Source organism: Nerophis ophidion, linkage group LG15 (assembly GCF_033978795.1).
Source record: "Nerophis ophidion isolate RoL-2023_Sa linkage group LG15, RoL_Noph_v1.0, whole genome shotgun sequence".
NCBI lineage: Eukaryota > Metazoa > Chordata > Actinopteri > Syngnathiformes > Syngnathidae > Nerophis > Nerophis ophidion.
The window spans coordinates 43,914,644-43,935,220 of NC_084625.1; the positions used below are offsets into that span (position 1 = coordinate 43,914,644).

The 20,577-nt window shown below is 41.7% G+C and overlaps 1 protein-coding gene across 8 annotated transcripts in view; it reads left to right on the forward strand.

Annotated features, from left to right (window-relative positions):
- cacnb2a (calcium channel, voltage-dependent, beta 2a) overlaps positions 1–20,577 on the forward strand; it is a 188,005-nt gene that overhangs the window by 131,867 nt on the left and 35,561 nt on the right. For all 8 annotated transcript variants that reach the window (XM_061922213.1, XM_061922217.1, XM_061922219.1 and 5 more), the window contains 3 exons: positions 19,530–19,652; positions 19,726–19,862; positions 19,940–20,016. In XM_061922213.1, coding sequence (XP_061778197.1) covers positions 19,530–19,652; positions 19,726–19,862; positions 19,940–20,016 — 337 coding nt within the window. The remainder of the gene's footprint in view (positions 1–19,529; positions 19,653–19,725; positions 19,863–19,939; positions 20,017–20,577) is intronic.

The window sequence follows — 20,577 nt, forward strand, 5'->3', positions numbered from 1 at the left end:
GTTGCTGTTGCATAATATTGTGAAACACAATTCCGTATAGTATGTCTTACCTTATGTACACACCATAATAATACTCGTAAGTTGAAGCACACTACAATCCATCAAGCGGCGCGGCTTCATAGCTTACCAAAGTCGTACTAAAACATGTTGATAAGTTTTTGAGCGCTGTGTGTAATGTTCTATATTTTCAATGGAACATATACAATTTTGGTGTTGTCTACTGGAGTCATATTGCAGTCTACACGTATCTCTTATGTGTGACTGCCATCTACTGGTCACTTATCATTTCACCATGTACCAAATAAAATGGCTTTGAGGTCGGTAAGCACAACTAAGTTTATTCCGTACATTATGCGCACCGGGTTATAAGGCACACTGTCCAGTTTGGAGAAAATAGAAGGATTTTAAGTGTGCTTAAGGTGTGGTTGGGGGCATGGTTGGGGCGGGGGGCGTGATTAAGAGGGGTGGCGTATAATTCACCAACTCGAGTATTTCATACATATATATGTATGAAATACATGACTTTCTGTGAATTCTAGCTATATACATTTATTTTATTATATTATTTTATTTATAAATAAAATAAATAGTTGAATTTCCGACGGCACCTATCAAATACACCGTAATAAAAACACAGTTGTTCTACTTACTGTACTGTGCTTGCTGGTTACTAAAAAAAACAAACAACACTTACCTTTCACTATTTGAGTAACCTTTGTTCTGCCATTTGCGTATTGGCGAGCGATCTCCGAATCCGGGAACATCCTTCACGGATTTCTTGTAGACATCCGCAAATGAGAACGGGATGTTGCTTCCAGCTATAAGCATAGCCATCTTTGTCTCAGCATAAGATACACAATCAGGTCTCCATTTTGCGACGTGGGCCATAATACTGGGTTGTGAACGATGGTGCGCTGCGGACGCTTTGTGCTTCGCTGACCGTTCAGGGCTGAGTATATCCGTTCGGCCGCCGTGTTCAATGGAGAAGCCTGTTCTACAAAATTTACAGGCAACATACTCCTTCAAACTCTCCTGTATGAACTGAAATTCTTGTTTCCAATCGTTCTGGAACATGCAAGCGTATTCCTTCATTTTTCCCGTCGACAGTGTAATATATTGGGTTGGAGTCAATAACCAGGCGACGTGATGAAGTTACGTCTCTTTACTGTGGGCTTCAGAACAGACTCCCCAATGCATGTTCCTTGACTGCACTTAAATGTAGAATATATTTACATTATATTCTATGTACAGTAGATGGCAGTATTATCCTGTTTAAGAAGGTCACAACATTGAGTCAGGTCTGCATGGAGCTGGAGGGGGCGTGGCCTCCAGCTCCGCCTGAATTTCGGGAGATTTTCGGGAGAAAATTTGTCCCGGGAGATTTTCGGGAGAGGCGCTGAATTTCGTGAGTCTCTCGGAAAATCCGGGAGGGTTGGCAAGTATGTTTTAACTATCTAATTGACCTGCGGGAGCGCTTTCTGACAAAACGTCCACATTTTGATGTCTGGCCCCTGAGCCCTTGGGCTCTTGAAACTGCGGCCCTCTTCATTACGTAGTCGAATAGCCCTGGCATGCAACGACTAACCAACGTGATTATCAGTAAATATTAGAAATGTCCGACATACCTGGACTGTATAGTTTGGTTGGTAGAGTGGCAATGCCAGCAACTTGAGGGTTCCAGGTTCGATCCCCACTTCGGCCATCCTAGGCACTGCCATTGTGTCCTTGGGCAAGACACTTTACCCACCTACTCCCAGTGCCACCCACACCGGTTTAAATGTAACTTAGATATTGGGTTTCACTATGTAAAAACACTTTGAGTCACTAGAGAAAAGCGCTATATAAATATAATTCACTTCATATCACCGATAATGGCTTTTTTGCTGATATCCGATATTCCGATATTGTCCCATTCTTAATTACCGATTCCGACATCAACCGATACCGATATATACCGTCGTGGAATTAACACATTATTATGCCTAATTTTGTTGTGATACCCCGCTGGATGCATTAAACAATGTAACAAGGTTTTCCAAAATAAATCAACTCAAGTTATGGAAAAAAATGCCAACATGGCACTGCCATATTTATTATTGAAGTCACAAAGTGCATCATTTTTTTTAACATGCCTCAGAACAGCAGCTTGGAATTTGGGACACCATGAGGAGGTTTAGGTGGACGGGGTTGGGGGGGGGGGGGGGGGGGGTGTATATTGTAGTGTCCCGGAAGAGTTAGTGCTGCAAGGGGTTCTGGGTATTTGTTCTGTTGTGTTTATGTTGTGTTACGGTGTGGATGTTCTCCCGAAATGTGATTGCCATTCTTGTTTGGTGCGGGTTCACAGTGTGGCGCTTATTTGCAACAGTGTTAAAGTTGTTTATACGGCCATCCTCAGTGTGACCTGTATGGCTGTTGACCAAGTATACATTTTCATTCGCTTGTGTGTGTGAAAAGCCGTAGAAATTATGTGACTGGGCCGGCACGCTAAGGCAGAGCCTTTAAGGTTTATTGGCGCTCTGTACTTCTCTCTAAGTCCATGTACACAGCGGCGTTTTAAAAAGTCATACATTTTACTTTTTGAAACTGAAACCGATACCGATCATTTCCGATATTACATTTTATAGCAGTCTGATATTATCGGACATCTCTAGTAAATACAACAATGAACTCCTTCTTCATGCTTTACTGCCATTTGGTCTTTACCTTTCTTGCTCTCCTGCTATGAGACTCACACAGTCCCTTACCCCCTCACGCCCACCACCACTGCGCCGATTACCTTCCCCGCTCAGCCGCCGCAGTCAATACGGCATCCTTAATGAGCGTCTGTGTTGCGTAGGGAGCAGCACCAGAGTACGCCGTGCTGGGAGATGGGGAGGTACTATTGCCGACACGATGAACATGCATGAACCCGTGCCGGGCCGTCAGAGTCATGTGACTGCGAGCATGCCATGAACACGGTGCCCTGCATGGACAGAATGAGATGATCTTGGGTATGTCACCAGCCCACAACCATCACAGCAACACACAAACGCTCAAGTCGTCGATTGTTCCTTCGGATCGCCCGCTGACTCGTCAGTTAATGAACACAAAGATATGTCGAGGGCTTTTCAAATGGCTAGTGCCGTCTGTCAAATGTGTCGATAGAGCATGTGACGATAATTGTGCTTTACACCGTAAAATTATGCAGACTTAGACCGAGACAAACTTTATTGATCCACTAGGGAAATTTTCCACACAGTAGCTCAGTTACAAAGGATGAAAAAGGAAAGGATAATGCAGCTATAATGTAAACTAAAAATTAGATTAGATTAGATTAGATAGTACTTTATTGATTCCGTCAGGAGAGTTCATTCGGGAAAATTACAATTTTCAGCACAATCCCATTCAAGATCAGACAAACATTAAAGGGAGACAGAACAGGATCGCTGACGGGTCTGCCGGCTTCCAGCGCCCCTTACAAAAAAAGATGAGATACAGGTAAACAAGGGGGGGGAGAAAAAAAATAGAAGATTAAAATAAAATAAAAAAATCGGTCTTAGCCTGGGCCCTGGAGTGGGGGTGCAGACTGAGGCCAAGGGAAAAAAACAACAACTCATAGCCATAGTACACATCCCTCTTACATGTGTGTAAGAGGGGAACATCAAACATCAAAGAACACATAGGACATTAAAGACATTAAAGCAGCAGATACAAGCAGACACTTCTACATACAGCTAGGAATAAAAAGTAAAAGAAACATATCCACTGTGGTGGCCTCTGCGGTGTTCCACGCCATCGTCCGCTGGGGTGGAGGGAGGATGGCCAGAGACAGGAGCAGAATGTAGCAATATAAAATATAACATATTTTAATGGTTGCTTTAAGAACATAATTCACCACACCTGTTTACTTGACTTTGTCATCATTATTCACTTTCATTGTTTGATGTTGCACATAACAATGTTCTTATTTAGCATTCATATGTGCAGTTAAAGGCCTACTGAAATGAGACTTTCTTATTTAAACGGGGATAGCAGGTCCATTCTATGTGTCATACTTGATCATTTCGCGACATTGCCATATTATTGCTGAAAGGATTTAGTAGAGAACATCCACGATAAAGTTCGAAACTTTTGATCGCTAATAAAAAAGCCTTTACAGGAAGTCGCAGACGATGACGTCACAAGGGTGAGGGCTCCTCAAATCCTCACATTGTTTATAATGGGAGCCTCCAGCAGCAAGAGCTATTCGGACCGAGAAAACGACAATTTCCCCATTAATTTGAGTGAGGATGAAAGATTTGTGGATGATGAAATTGATAGCGAAGGACTGGGAAAAAAAAAAAAGAAAATAAAATAAAGTTGAAAAAAAAGGTGATTGCATTGGGACAGATTCAAATGTTTTTAGACACATTTACTAGGATAATTCTGGGAAATCCCTTATCTTTCTATTGTGTTGCTAGTGTTTTAGTGAGTTAAATAGTACCTGATAGTCGGAGTGGTGTTTCCACGGGTGTCTTGACGCCAGTCTCTGAGGGAAGTTGACGGCAGCTGCATGAACGGCGCGAGCTCAGCTGATCTCCGGTAAGAGGCGACTTTTTACCACAATTTTCTCACCGAAACCTGCCGGTTGACAAGCGGTCGGGATCCATGTTCGCTTGACCGCTCTGATCCATAGTAAAGCTTCACCTCCAGGAATTGTAAACAAGGAATCACCGTGTGTTTGTGTGGCTAAAGGCTAAAGCTTCCCACCTCCATCTTTCTACTGTGACTTCTCCATTATTAATTGAACAAATTGCAAAAGATTCAGCAACACAGATGTCCAGAATACTGTGTAATTGCGCGATGAAAAGAGACGACTTTCTAGAGCAGTGGTCCCCAACCTTTTTGTATCCGCGGACCGGTCAACGCTTAATAATTTGTTCCGCAGCCCGGTGGGGGGGGGGGGACGACAAATATTATTATTATTTATATATTTTTTTTCTTTGTCATGAAAAAGGGAGGTTTTTGTCATGAAAAGGGGAGGTTTTTGTGGTTGGTGCACTAATTGTAAGTGTATATTGTGTTTTTTATGTTGATTTAATAAAAAAAAAAATTTTAAACATTTTTTTATTTATTTCCATCCATTTTCTACCGCTTATTCCCTTTTGGGGTCGCTGGCGCCTATCTCAGCTACAATCGGGCGGAAGGCGGGGTACACCCTGGACAAGTCGCCACCTGATTGTTTATTAATTTTTTTTTTTTTTTTAATAAAAATTTGGTAGAAAATTGGTAGTAGTGGGTTTCAGCAGACCTTTAAGAGTGATTATTTTAGAGCGTCCCCTTTAAGTTGCTTGATGTAAGCAGTCATTCATTCTCGTCAGAGATACTTCAAGGTGTAAACATTTTTTTATTTATTTCCATCCATTTTCTACCGCTTATTCCCTTTTGGGGTCGCTGGCGCCTATCTCAGCTACAATCGGGCGGAAGGCGGTGTACACCCTGGACAAGTCGCCATCTCACAGCAGGGCCAACACAGATAGACAGGGGCGGCATAGCTCGGTTGGTAGAGTGGCCGTGCCAGCAACTTGAGAGTTGCAGGTTCGATTCCCGCTTGTGCCATCCTAGTTTCTGCCGTTGTGTCCTTGGGCAAGACACTTTACCCACCTGCTCCCAGTGCCACCCACACTGGTTTAAATGTAACTTAGATATTGGGTGTCACTATGTAAAGCGCTTTGAGTCACTTGAGAAAAGCGCTATATAAATATAATTCACAGACAACAGTCACACACTAAGGCCAATTTAGTGTTGCCAATCAACCTATCAATCAATCAATTAAGCAATTGTTTATTTATATAGCCCTAAATCACAAGTGTCTCAAAGGGCTGCACAAGCCACGACGACATCCGCGGTGCAGAGCCCACATAAGGGCAAGGAAAAACTTACCCCAGTGGGACGTGGATGTGAATGACTATGAGAAACCTTGGAGAGGACTGCATATGTGGGCAACCCCCCCACCCCCCCTCTAGGGGAGACCGAAAGCAATGGATGTCGAGCGGCTCTAACATGATATTGGGAAAGTCCAGTCCATAGTGGATCCAATATAGTAGCGAGACGGGTAAGCAGTGCAGAGACGTCCCCAACCGATGCACAGGCGAGCGGTCCACCCCAGCCCCCGACTCTGGACAGCCAGCACTTCATCCATGGCCACCTTCCCTATCCCCAGGTGCATGTATTTGGAGGTGTGAGGAAGCCGGAGTACCCGGAGGGAACCCACTCAGTCACAGGGAGAACATGCAAACTCCACACAGAAAGATCCCGCGCCTGGGTCTGAACTCAGAACTACTCAGGACCTTCGTATTGTGAGGCACATGCACTAACCCCTCTCTACCGTGCTGCCCTAGTATATACAAACCCCGTTTCCATATGAGTTGGGAAATTGTGTTAGATGTAAATTTAAACGGAATACAATGATTTGCCAATCATTTTCAACCCATATTCAGTTGAATATGCTACAAAGACAACATTTATGACGTTCAAACTGATAAACTTTAGTTTTTTTTTTTTGCAAATAATCATTAACTTTAGATTTTGATGCCAACAACACGTGACAAAGAAGTTGGGAAAGGTGGCAAAAAATTCTGAAAAGTTGAGGAATGCTCATCAAACACTTATTTGGAACATCCCACAGGTGTGCAGGCTAATTGGGAACAGGTGGGTGCCATGATTGGGTATAAAAGTAGCTTCCCAAAAAATGCTCAGTCTTTCACAAGAAAGGATGGGGCGAGGTACACCCCTTTGTCCACAACTGCGTGAGCAAATAGTCAAACAGTTTAAGAACAACGTTTCTCAAAGTGTAATTGCAAGAAATTTAGGGATTTCAACATCTACGGTCCATAATATCATCAAAAGGTTCAGAGAATCTGGAGAAATCACTCCACGTAAGCGGCATGGCCGGAAACCAACATTGAATGACCGTGACCTTCGATCCTTCATACGGCACTCTATCAAAAACCGACATCAATCTCTAAAGGATATCGCCACATGGGCTCAGGAACACTTTAGAAAACCACTGTCATTAAATACAGTTTGTCGCTACATCTGTAAATGCAAGTTAAAGCTCTACTATGCAAAGCAAAAGCCATTTATCAAAAACATTTAGGAACGCCGCCTGCTTCTCTGGGCCCGAGATCATCTAAGATGGACAGATGCCAAGTGGAAAAGTGTTCTGTGGTCCGACGAGTCCACATTTCAAATTGTTTTTGGGAATATTCGACAGTGTCATCGGGACCAAAGGGGAAGCGAACCATCCAGACTGTTATCGACGCAAAGTTCAAAAGCCAGCATCTGTGATGGTATGGGGGTGCATTAGTGCCCAAGGCATGGCTAACTTACACATCTGTGAAGGCACCATTATTGCTGAAAGGTACATACAGGTTTTGGAACAACATATGCTGCCATCTAAGCGCCGTCTTTTTCATGGACGCCCCTGCTTATTTTAGCAAGACAATGCCAAGCCACATTCAGCACGTGTTACAACAGCGTCGCTTCGTAGAAAAAGAGTGCGGGTACTTTCCTGGCCCGCCCGCAGTCCAGACCTGTGTCCCATTGAAAATGTGTGGCGCATTAATATGAAGTGTAAAATACGGGACTGTTGAACGACTGAAGCTCAGCATAAAACAAGAATGGGAAAGAATTCCACTTTCAAAGCTTCAACAATTAGTTTCCTCAGTTCCCAAACGTTTATTGAGTGTTGTTAAAAGAAAAGGTGATGTAACACAGTGGTGAACATGCCCTTTCCCAACTACTTTGGCACATGTTGCAGCCATGAAATTCTAATACAGGGGTAGAGAACCTGTGGCTCTTTTGATGACTGCACCTGGCTCTCGGATAAATCTGAGCTGACATTGCTTTACACGATAAGTAATGAACAATAACATTCTCGTGCATTTCTATGTTCAAGAAATTGCGTTAATGGTAAGAAGTAATTTATTAATTGGTTAGTGTGGGTCTTGCCCTCCAGGGGGTTCTTAAGACCACCAAGCACCAACATGAGAGCCTGATTCAGGATTACAATATTGTTTTATTTTTCAATAAGTCTCTCAATTGCTTTCCAGCTATTGTCTTTTTTTCTTTCGTTCTCGCTCGCGCTCTGGCTCCAGCCCCAACCCCGTTCCTCCTCCTTGCTGCTGCTTATAACATTGCGACAGATGATTAGATAACAAGGTCCAGGTGGGCCATCTACGCACCTGTCGCTGATTTCGAGGCCGGTCCTGGCAACACCCTGCTTCGCTGCAGGCCCACAGGACACGCCCCCTCCACAGTTAGCTTCAGAATAACAATGTTATTAAAAAGAATAAGAGACCTAATATACTCTACAAATGTTGGTCTTACTTAAAAATGCACGCATTTAGTTGTGTTTAGTGTTAAAAGAAATATTACATGGCTCTTACGGAAATACATTTTTAAATATTTGGCTTCTTGGCTCTCTCAGCCAAAAAGGTTCCCGACCCCTGTTCTAAGTTAATTATTATTTGCAAAAAAAAAAACTTAAAGTTTATGAGTTTGAACATCAAATATCTTGTCTTTGTAGTGCATTCAATTGAATATGGGTTGAAAATGATTTGCAAATCATTGTATTATGTTTATATTTTCATCCAACACAATTTCCCAACTCATATGGAAACAGGGTTTGTATGAACCGTAGGGGTGTAACGGTACACAAAAATGTCGGTTCGGTACGTACCTCAGTTTAGAGGTCACGGCTCGGTTCATTTTCGGTACAGTAAGAAAACAAACAAATATAATTTTTTGGGTTATTTATGTACCAAATATGTAAACAATGGTTTTATCCTTTTAAGATTGGGAACACTATAATAATTCTGCCCACTTTAATCCACATTAAACATTAAAGTTGTTTCTTTGATTAAATAAAATGACAAAACCTTTATTCTACATATAAAAAGTGCAACATTTAACAGTTTCAAGTCAACTCATCATGCTTAATTTATTACAGCATTTGGGAAGCCTGCAGTTGACTTTTATTATGTAAATGTTATATTTTTGTCAACATGTGATAGCAGGGACCCTGCTATTCAAAACTAGGCTGCTACATTACGTATGATTAATGTAACTATAGCTGAAAAATAGTACGATAGCAATAGGAGAGACTATTCATCCCTGAAATCTATGTATTTCATGTTAGTTCATGTGAAATAACAGACAGACAGGGCTTTGCTGCCCCTAACACACACACATACACACACGCACACACAACAAAGTGAGCTAATGTAACGCTAAAAGCTAATTAGCCTTCACATCACCTCAAGCCAGAACTGTGAGCGAGCTGAACTGCAGTTTAAGTTTCTAAAATGTCAACGGGCTCATAGTGATATTTGTAATAGTTGTGACTGGAAAGTGTTTTTTATCATTTGGGGAGTGTACGATGTCTGCTCGACAATGAAGAATTTACAACAAGCGTTCTGAATACGCACTGCTGATTGGCTTTGTATGTAACCAATCAGATGGTTGTGTGGGCGGGACAAGGCTGGGTGCTCACTACTCAGACAGAGGCAGAAAGCAGAGCAGCTTGTTAAGACTTTAGGATACAAACTCGTTCGATACACCCTTGTACCGAACCGAAACCCCCGTACCGAAACGGTTCAATACAAATACACGTACCGTTACACCCCTAATGAACCGATTCAGTACCAACTCCCATTACCTGGGAATTGGTACCGCTGTCAATTTTCGGTACTTTTGTGTGTGTTCTTGTGGTAATAGATGTTCATTTTTTTAAATCATGAATACAAAAAATGTTTAATACATAACTGACAGACATATGTGAAAATAACAGAAGAAGATACGGAGAAGAAAGAACATTGTAGTGTACGGTGCTGAATGTATCGTTAAAGCGGTGACCATCTTGCGTGTCCCTGGAGAGTTCCCGCGGCCTCTGCATGAGAGTCGTGCAAAATAAAAATGTCTCCCATGTGAAATCAGGCAAGCCGAGCAGTTGTGTCCATTGATTGACAATCATCTGCATGGATCATGAGGAGACGTCAGAGAACCTTAGGGGGTTACAAGAAACAATTAAAATAACACACTTTGAGAAAAGTCAGTGTTCATAAACAAGAAAAAAATGAATAAAAATGAGGGCTATTTTATTTGAACTAAGCGAAATTATCTGCCAATAGAACAAGAACATACACAACAAAAACTGAAATCTAAGTAAGATTAAATATCTCAAATAAGGAAGATATTTCCTTATTTTCGGTCTGATAAGATAATTTTATGTTAGTCTTTTACTTGTTTTCAGGGTTTTGGTCCTAAATTATCTCAGTAAGATATTACAGCTTGTTTTATTTATTTTATGACCTATATTGAGTAAAACATGCTTGAAACTAGAATATCAACCGATGCAAAGCTGTGTCAATAACACTCACAATTTTTTTTTAAAGGGGAACATTATCACAATTTCAAAAGGGTTAAAAACCATACAAATCAGTTCCCAGTGGCTTGTTGTATTTTTTAAAGTTTTTTTCAAAATTTTACCGGTCCCGGAATATCCCTAAATAAAGCTTTAAAGTGCCTTATTTTCGCTATCTTCGAAACCACTATCCATTTCCCTGTGACGTCATACAGTGCTGCCAATACAAAAAACATGGCGGTTACCACAGCAAGATATAGCGACATTAGCTCGGATTCAGACTCGGATTTCAGCGGCTTTAGCGATTCAACAGATTACGCATGTATTGAAACAGATGGTTGGAGTATGGAGGCAGATAACGAAGACGAAATTGAAGAAGAAATTGAACCTATTGACGCTATTCGGCCATAGCGTGGGTGTACCTAATGAAGTGGCCCATAGCATGGCTGCCTTATTAGCATCGCCGGTAAAATGTGTGGACCAAACGATCAGGACTTTCGCATCTTGTGACACTGCAGCAACTTAAATCCGTCGATTGGTAAGTGTTTGTTTCGCATTAAATGTGGGTATCTACTTTCAAATGTACATACAGCTAGCGTAAATAGCATGTTACCATCGATTAGCGTAGCATGTTAGCATCGATTAGCTGGCAGTCATGCCGTGACCAAATATGTCTGATTAGCACATAAGTCAACAACATCAACAATACTCACATTTGTGATTTCGTTGACTTAATGGTTGCAAATGCATCTGCAGGTTATCCATACATCTCTGTAACATGTCTGCTTTAGCAACACTGGTAAAATGTGCAGACACTCCGGCACATTCAATGGGGGTCTGGCGGCAGATTTCTTGCCAGTGGTGCAACTTGAATCCCTCCCTGTTAGTGTTGTTACACCCTCCGACAACACACCGACGAGGCATGATGTCTCCAAGGTTCCAAAAAATAGTCGAAAAAACGGAAAATAACAGAGCTGAGACCTGGTGTTTGTAATGTGAAAATTAACGTGTTACCTCGGTGACGTCAAGTTCTGACGTCATCGCTAAAAGACCGATAAACAGAAAGGCGTTTAATTTGCCAAAATTCACCCGTTTAGAGTTCGGAAATCGGTTAAAAAAATACATGGTCTTTTTTCTGCAACGTCAAGGTATATATTGACGCTTGCATAGGTTTGTTGATAATGTTCCCCTTTAAGTAATAATTTCTTACTTGATCCATCCATCTTCTTCCGCTTATCCGAGGTCAGGTAGCGGGGGCAGCAGCCTAAGCAGGGAAGCCCAGACCTTCCTCTCCCCAGCCATTTCGTCTAGCTCTTCCCGGGGCATCCCAGCCGGGAGACATAGTCTTCCCAACGTGTCCTGGGTCTTCCCCGTGGCCTCCTACCGGTTGGACGTGCCCTAAACACCTACCTAGGGAGGCGTTCGGGTGGCATCCTGACCAGATGCCCGAAACCACTTCATCTGGCTCCTCTCAATGTGGAGGAGCAGCGGCTTTACTTTGAGTTCCTCCCGGATGGCAGAGCTTCTCACCCTATCTCTAAGGGAGAGCCCCGCCATCCGGCGGAGGAAACTCATTTCGGCCGCTTGTACCCGTGATCTTGTCCTTTCGGTCATAACCCAAAGCTCATGACCATAGGTGAGGATGGGAACGTAGATCGACCAGTAGATTGAGAGCTTTGCCTTCCGGCTTAGCTCCTTTTTCACATATAATTTAATTTAATAATAAATTCTTACTTCAAACATGACATTAAAATCATGATGCCAAGCGCATATCATTATGTCAAGATAATGGCACTAGCATTTACTTTAAGGCCTACTGAAACCCACTACTACCCACCACGCAGTCTGATAGTTTATATATCAATGATGAAATATTAACATTGCAACACATGCCAATACGGCCTTTTTAGTTTACTAAATTGCAATTTTAAATTTCCCGGGAGTTTTGTCTTGAAAACGTTGTGTAATGATGACGTGTACGCAAGACGTCACGGGTTTTTAAGAAGTATGAGCGCTGCACACACACACAGCTAAAAGTTGTCTGCTTTAAACGCATAATTACACAGTTTTTTGGACATCTGTGTTGTTGAATCTTTTGCAATTTGTTCAATTAATATTGGAGGAGTCAAAGTAGAAAGATGGAGTTGAGAAGCTTTAGCCTTTAGCCACACAAACACACGGTGATTCCTTGTTTAAAATTCCTGGAGGTGAAACTTTACTATGGATCAGAGTGCAGTCAAGCCAACATGGATACCGACCAAATGTCAACCAGCAGGTTTCGGTGAGAAAATTGTGGTTAAAAAGTCAGTTCTTACCGGAGAAAAGCTGAGCTTGTGCCGTCCATAGCTGCCATCGACACCCCTGAGACACTGCACGTCAAGACACCCGTGGAGACACCCTTCCGACTATCAGGTACTATTTAACTCACTAAAACACTAGCAACACAATAGAAAGATAAGGGATTTCCCATAATTATCCTAGTAAATGTGTCTAAAAACATTGGAATCCGTCCCAATGCAATCGCATTTTTTTTTCTTTTTTTTTTCTAGTCAGTCGCTATCAATATCTTCAAACACGAATCTTTCATCCTCACTCAAATTAATGGGGAAATTGTTGTTTTATCGGTCCGAGTAGCACTTTTCGTCTGAGGCTCCCATTAAAAACAATGTGAATATGTGAGGAGCCCTCACCCTTGTGACGTCATCGTCTGCGACTTCCGGTAGAGGCAGGGCTTTTCTCTTAGCACCGACACTTGCGAACTTTATCGTGGATGTTCTCTACTAAATCCTTTCAGCAAAAATATGGCAATATCGCGAAATGATCAAGTATGACACATAGAATGGACCTTTTATCCCCGTTTAAATAAGAAAATCTCATTTCAGTAGGCCTTTAAGAATATTTTTCAACATATTGAGCAAAAAGGTCTCTCTTTTTTTCTATCAAGAAAAGTGCACTTGTTATTTTTGAGAATATACTTATTTGAAGGTATTTTTGGGTTCCTATAGGTTAGCTAATTTTACTTGTTTTGGAAAGTCTTGACAAGCCAAATTTTCTTGTTCTATTGGCAGATAATTTTGCTTAGTTCAAATAAAATACCCCTCGTTTTTGTAATTTTTTTTCTTATTTTTGAAATCTGACTTTTTGCAGTCAGGACTTTCCAAAACAAGTAAAATTAGCAAACCTCAATGAACCCGAAAATACCTTATAATAAGTATATTCTCACTAATAAGTGCACTTTTCTTGGTAAAAAAAAATATGAGACCTTGTTTGCGAAATATGTTGAAAATATTCTTAAATTAAGACACTAACACAAGTGAGCAGTAGAGAATATGAAGTGTTTTGGTGCCTGGTTTCTTCCAATCATGACACCTGGCAATCACGCCAAGGAGTCCAGTCCAAAGTGGATCTAACATAATAGTGAGAGTCCAGTCCATAGTGGATCTAACATAATAGTGAGAGTCCAGTCCATAGTGGATCCAACATAATAGTGAGAGTCCAGTCCATAGTGGATCTAACATATTAGTGAGAGTCCAGTCCATAGTGGATTTAACATAATTGTGAGAGTCCAGTCCATAGTGGATCCAACATAATAGTGAGAGTCCAGTCCATAGTGGATCTAACATATTAGTGAGAGTCCAGTCCATAGTGGATCTAGTTAATAGTGTGTGAGTCCAGACCATAGTGGATATAACATATTAGTTTGAGTCCAGTCCATAGTGGATCTAACATAATAGTGTGAGAGTCCAGTCCATAGTGGATCTAACATAATAGTGTGAGAGTCCAGTCCATAGTGGATCTAACATAATAGTGAGAGTCCAGTCCATAGTGGATCTAACATATTAGTGAGAGTCCAGTCCATAGTGGATCTAGTTAATAGTGTGTGAGTCCAGTCCATAGTGGATATAACATATTAGTTTGAGTCCAGTCCATAGTGGATCTAACATAATATTGTGAGAGTCCAGTCCATAGTGGATCTAACATAATAGTGAGAGTCCAGTCCATAGTGGATCTAACATAATAGTGTTAGGGTCCAGTCCATAGTGGATCTAACATAATAGTGTGAGAGTCAAGTCCATAGTGGATCTAACATAATAGTGTGAGAGTCCAGTCCATAGTGGATCTAACATAATAGTGAGAGTCCAGTCCATAGTGGATCTAACATATTAGTGAGAGTCCAGTCCATAGTGGATCTAACATAATTGTGAGAGTCCAGTCCATAGTGGATCCAACATAATAGTGAGAGTCCAGTCCATAGTGGATCTAACATATTAGTGAGAGTCCAGTCCATAGTGGATCTAGTTAATAGTGTGTGAGTCCAGTCCATAGTGGATATAACATATTAATTTGAGTCCAGTCCATAGTGGATCTAACATAATATTGTGAGAGTCCAGTCCATAGTGGATCTAACATAATAGTGAGAGTCCAGTCCGTAGTGGATCTAACATAATAGTGTTAGGGTCCAGTCCATAGTGGATCTAACATAATAGTGTGAGAGTCCAGTCCATAGTGGATCTAACATAATAGTGTGAGAGTCCAGTCCATAGTGGATCTAACATAATAGTGAGAGTCCAGTCCATAGTGGATCTAACATATTAGTGAGAGTCCAGTCCATAGTGGATCTAGTTAATAGTGTGTGAGTCCAGTCCATAGTGGATATAACATATTAGTTTGAGTCCAGTCCATAGTGGATCTAACATAATATTGTGAGAGTCCAGTCCATAGTGGATCTAACATAATAGTGAGAGTCCAGTCCATAGTGGATCTAACATAATAGTGTTAGGGTCCAGTCCATAGTGGATCTAACATAATAGTGTGAGAGTCCAGTCCATAGTGGATCTAACATAATAGTGAGAGTCCAGTCCATAGTGGATCCAACATAATAGTGAGAGTCCAGTCCATAGTGGATCTAACATATTAGTGAGAGTCCAGTCCATAGTGGATCTAACATAATTGTGAGAGTCCAGTCCATAGTGGATCCAACATAATAGTGAGAGTCCAGTTCATAGTGGATCTAACATATTAGTGAGAGTCCAGTCCATAGTGGATCTAGTTAATAGTGTGTGAGTCCAGTCCATAGTGGATCTAACATAATATTGTGAGAGTCCAGTCCATAGTGGATCTAACATAATAGTGAGAGTCCAGTCCATAGTGGATCTAACATAATAGTGTTAGGGTCCAGTCCATAGTGGATCTAACATAATAGTGTGAGAGTCCAGTCCATAGTGGATCTAACATAATAGTGAGAGTCCAGTCCATAGTGGATCTAGTTAATAGTGTGTGAGTCCAGTCCATAGTGGATATAACATATTAATTTGAGTCCAGTCCATAGTGGATCTAACATAATATTGTGAGAGTCCAGTCCATAGTGGATCTAACATAATAGTGAGAGTCCAGTCCGTAGTGGATCTAACATAATAGTGTTAGGGTCCAGTCCATAGTGGATCTAACATAATAGTGTGAGAGTCCAGTCCATAGTGGATCTAACATAATAGTGAGAGTCCAGTCCATAGTGGATCTAACATAATAGTGAGAGTCCAGTCCATAGTGGATCTAACATATTAGTGAGAGTCCAGTCCATAGTGGATCTAGTTAATAGTGTGTGAGTCCAGTCCATAGTGGATATAACATATTAGTTTGAGTCCAGTCCATAGTGGATCTAACATAATATTGTGAGTGTCCAGTCCATAGTGGATCTAACATAATAGTGAGAGTCCAGTCCATAGTGGATCTAACATAATAGTGTTAGGGTCCAGTCCATAGTGGATCTAACATAATAGTGTGAGAGTCCAGTCCATAGTGGATCTAACATAATAGTGAGAGTCCAGTCCATAGTGGATCCAACATAATAGTGAGAGTCCAGTCCATAGTGGATCTAACATATTAGTGAGAGTCCAGTCCATAGTGGATCTAACATAATTGTGAGAGTCCAGTCCATAGTGGATCCAACATAATAGTGAGAGTCCAGTTCATAGTGGATCTAACATATTAGTGAGAGTCCAGTCCATAGTGGATCTAGTTAATAGTGTGTGAGTCCAGTCCATAGTGGATCTAACATAATATTGTGAGAGTCCAGTCCATAGTGGATCTAACATAATAGTGAGAGTCCAGTCCATAGTGGATCTAACATAATAGTGTTAGGGTCCAGTCCATAGTGGATCTAACATAATAGTGTGAGAGTCCAGTCCATAGTGGATCTAACATAATAGTGAGAGTCCAGTCCATAGTGGATCCAACATAATAGTGAGAGTCCAGTCCATAGTGGATCCAACATAATAGTGAGAGTCCAGTCCATAGTGGATCTAACATATTAGTGAGAGTCCAGTCCATAGTGGATCTAGTTAATAGTGTGTGAGTCCAGTCCATAGTGGATCTAACATAATATTGTGAGAGTCCAGTCCATAGTGGATCTAACATAATAGTGAGAGTCCAGTCCATAGTGGATCTAACATAATAGTGTTAGGGTCCAGTCCATAGTGGATCTAACATAATAGTGTGAGAGTCCAGTCCATAGTGGATCTAACATAATAGTGAGAGTCCAGTCCATAGTGGATCCAACATAATAGTGAGAGTCCAGTCCATAGTGGATCCAACATAATAGTGAGAGTCCAGTCCATAGTGGATCTAACATATTAGTGAGAGTCCAGTCCATAGTGGATCTAACATAATTGTGAGAGTCCAGTCCATAGTGGATCCAACATAATAGTGAGAGTCCAGTCCATAGTGGATCTAACATATTAGTGAGAGTCCAGTCCATAGTGGATCTAGTTAATAGTGTGTGAGTCCAGTCCATAGTGGATATAACATATTAGTTTGAGTCCAGTCCATAGTGGATCTAACATAATAGTGTGAGAGTCCAGTCTATAGTGGATCTAACATAATAGTGAGAGTCCAGTCCATAGTGGATCCAACATAATAGTGAGAGTCCAGTCCATAGTGGATCTAACATATTAGTGAGAGTCCAGTCCATAGTGGATCTAACATAATTGTGAGAGTCCAGTCCATAGTGGATCCAACATAATAGTGAGAGTCCAGTCCATAGTGGATCTAACATATTAGTGAGAGTCCAGTCCATAGTGGATCTAACATAATTGTGAGAGTCCAGTCCATAGTGGATCCAACATAATAGTGAGAGTCCAGTCCATAGTGGATCTAACATATTAGTGAGAGTCCAGTCCATAGTGGATCTAGTTAATAGTGTGTGAGTCCAGTCCATAGTGGATATAACATATTAGTTTGAGTCCAGTCCATAGTGGATCTAACATAATATTGTGAGAGTCCAGTCCATAGTGGATCTAACATAATAGTGAGAGTCCAGTCCATAGTGGATCTAACATAATAGTGTTAGGGTCCAGTCCATAGTGGATCTAACATAATAGTGTGAGAGTCCAGTCCATAGTGGATCTAACATAATAGTGAGAGTCCAGTCCATAGTGGATCCAACATAAAAGTGAGAGTCCAGTCCATAGTGTATCCAACATATTAGTGGGAGTCCAGTCCATAGTGGATCCAACATAATAGTGAGAGTCCAGTCCATAGTGGATCTAACATAATAGTGGGAGTCCAGTCCATAGTGGATCCAACATAATAGTGAGAGTCCAGTCCATAGTGGATCTAACATAATAGTGAGAGTCCAGTCCATAGTGGATCTAACATAATAGTGAGAGTCCAGTCCATAGTGGATATAGTTAATAGTGTGTGAGTCCAGTCCATAGTGGATCTAACATAATATTGTGAGAGTCCAGTCCATAGTGGATCTAACATAATAGTGAGAGTCCAGTCCATAGTGGATCTAACATAATAGTGTTAGGGTCCAGTCCATAGTGGATCTAACATAATAGTGTGAGAGTCCAGTCCATAGGGGATCTAACTTAATAGTGTGAGAGTCCAGTCCATAGTGGATCTAACATAATAGTGAGAGTCCAGTCCATAGTGCATCTAACATAATAGTGAGAGTCCAGTCCATAGTGGATCTAACATAATAGTGTTAGGGTCCAGTCCATAGTGGATCTAACATAATAGTGTGAGAGTCCAGTCCATAGGGGATCTAACTTAATAGTGTGAGAGTCCAGTCCATAGTGGATCTAACATAATAGTGAGAGTCCAGTCCATAGTGCATCTAACATAATATTGTGAAAGTCCAGTCCATAGTGGATATAGTTAATAGTGTGAGTCCAGTCCATAGTTGATCTAGTATAATAGTGAGAGTCCAGTCCATAGTGGATCTAGTTAATAGTGTGAGTCCAGTCCATAGTTGATCTAACATAATAGTGAGAGTCCAATCCATTGTGGGGCCAGCAGGAGATCATTTTGAGTGGAGACAAGTCAGCAGCGCAGAGACTTCCCCAACTGATGCACAGATGAGTGGTCCACCCCGGGTCCTGACTTTGGACAGCTAGCGAATCATCTGTGGTCTTTTAATACCATCTCCACGCAGGAGTGGGGGGCAGAGCAGAAAAGAGACGGCAGATCAACTGGTCTAAAAGGGGGATCTATGTAAAGGCTAGAGCATACAAATGAGTTTTAAGATGGGACTTAAATGTTTCTACTGACGTAGCATCTCTAAGTACTGCATTTCAGAGTACTGGAGCCTAAATAGAAAATAGGTGATATCAAATGTTTATGTTGTTATTAGAATAATTATGTATATATAATCACACAAACTTTAGTATGCTTAAAGTCCGGCACTTTAGTTATTAGCTATTGTCTGATGGGTGGCCTCAGCCACATATGTTATCTTTATTTCGGCCTGCTAACAGCCAAGGACTTCAAGGACCTCCACAAAGATAAGATGACAACACGCGGACGAAGCCGGGACAAGGCGAAATCACAAGGCCCCAGCACATTCCGTCACGTACTGTGCGTCCTGGACCTGCTTTGCATAATATATATGACCACTCCTTTTAGAGGCGGCCTCAGTGATGTTGACTATGGAACTCTGAATAAAAAGAGGGACACGGGAGCTGAACCTTAGAGCGTAGTGCGAGACTGTGACCAAGTGTTCAGCGCCATGCGTTTTCCTCATGAGCTAAATTGAACTCTGTCTCTGCTTGGTTCCTTGCTTCTTGTCTGATTAAAAGATGTCATCGGTGTTTGAACCTGACAGTTGCTACATCCCTGATTCCACGCTTGTTCTCCTCTCTGGCAGACAAAACCGGTCGCGTTTGCCGTCCGCACAAACGTCAACTACAGCCCGAGTTACGATGACGACGTCCCCGTACCCGGAATGGCCGTCTCCTTCGAGGCCAAAGACTTCCTGCACGTCAAAGAGGCGAGTGTCTTCCCGGGCTGGCGGGCGCTTGAAGCGCAAGGCGAGGGTGCTGAAGGTTGTGTGCTCCTCGTAGAAGTTCAACAACGACTGGTGGATCGGCCGCCTGGTGAAGGAAGGCTGCGACATCGGTTTCATTCCCAGTCCGGTGAAGCTGGAAAACACTCGACTCCTCCAAGAACAGAGGTTGAAACAGAGCAAGTTTCATTCCAGGTAAGAACACTTCAATTTTTTAGGACGTTTCGACAAATGTCGCTCTCTGACAAGTGTAGTCGGAATCTGTCTTTCAGTAAATTGGGAGCAAACTCCTCCTCCAGTTTAGGCGAAGCGGTTCCGAACTCCAGAAAGTCTACTCCTCCTTCGTCCGGTGAGTAGGACCTTGAACAACAAAGAAGTAATTCTTGCGAACATCTCATCAGCTACAGTCGTGGTCAAAAGTTTACATACACTTTTAAAGAACATAATGTCATGGCTGTCTTGAGTTTCCAATCATTTCTACAATTCTTATTTTTTGTCATAGAGTGATGGGAGAACATACTAGCAGCAAAACAGGCCTAGATCATAATACTACCACCACCATGCTTGACAGTAGGTGTGGTGTTCCTGTTCTCCTGCAAACATATTGCTGGGTGTTGTGGCCAAACAGCTCAATTTTTGTTGCATCTGACCACATAACTTTCCTCCAGAAGGTCTTATCTTTGTCCATGTGGTGTCAGATGAAACAAAAATTGAGCGGTTTGGAGAAGAAAAGGTGAGGCCTTTAATGGCAAGGCAACTTTATTTATATAGCACATTTGTGAAGTGAAGTTAATTATATTTATATAGCGCTTTTTTCTAGTGACTCAAAGCGCTTTACATTGTGGAACCCAATATCTAAGTTACATTTTTAAACAAGTGTGGGTGGCACTGGCAGCAGGTGGGTAAAGTG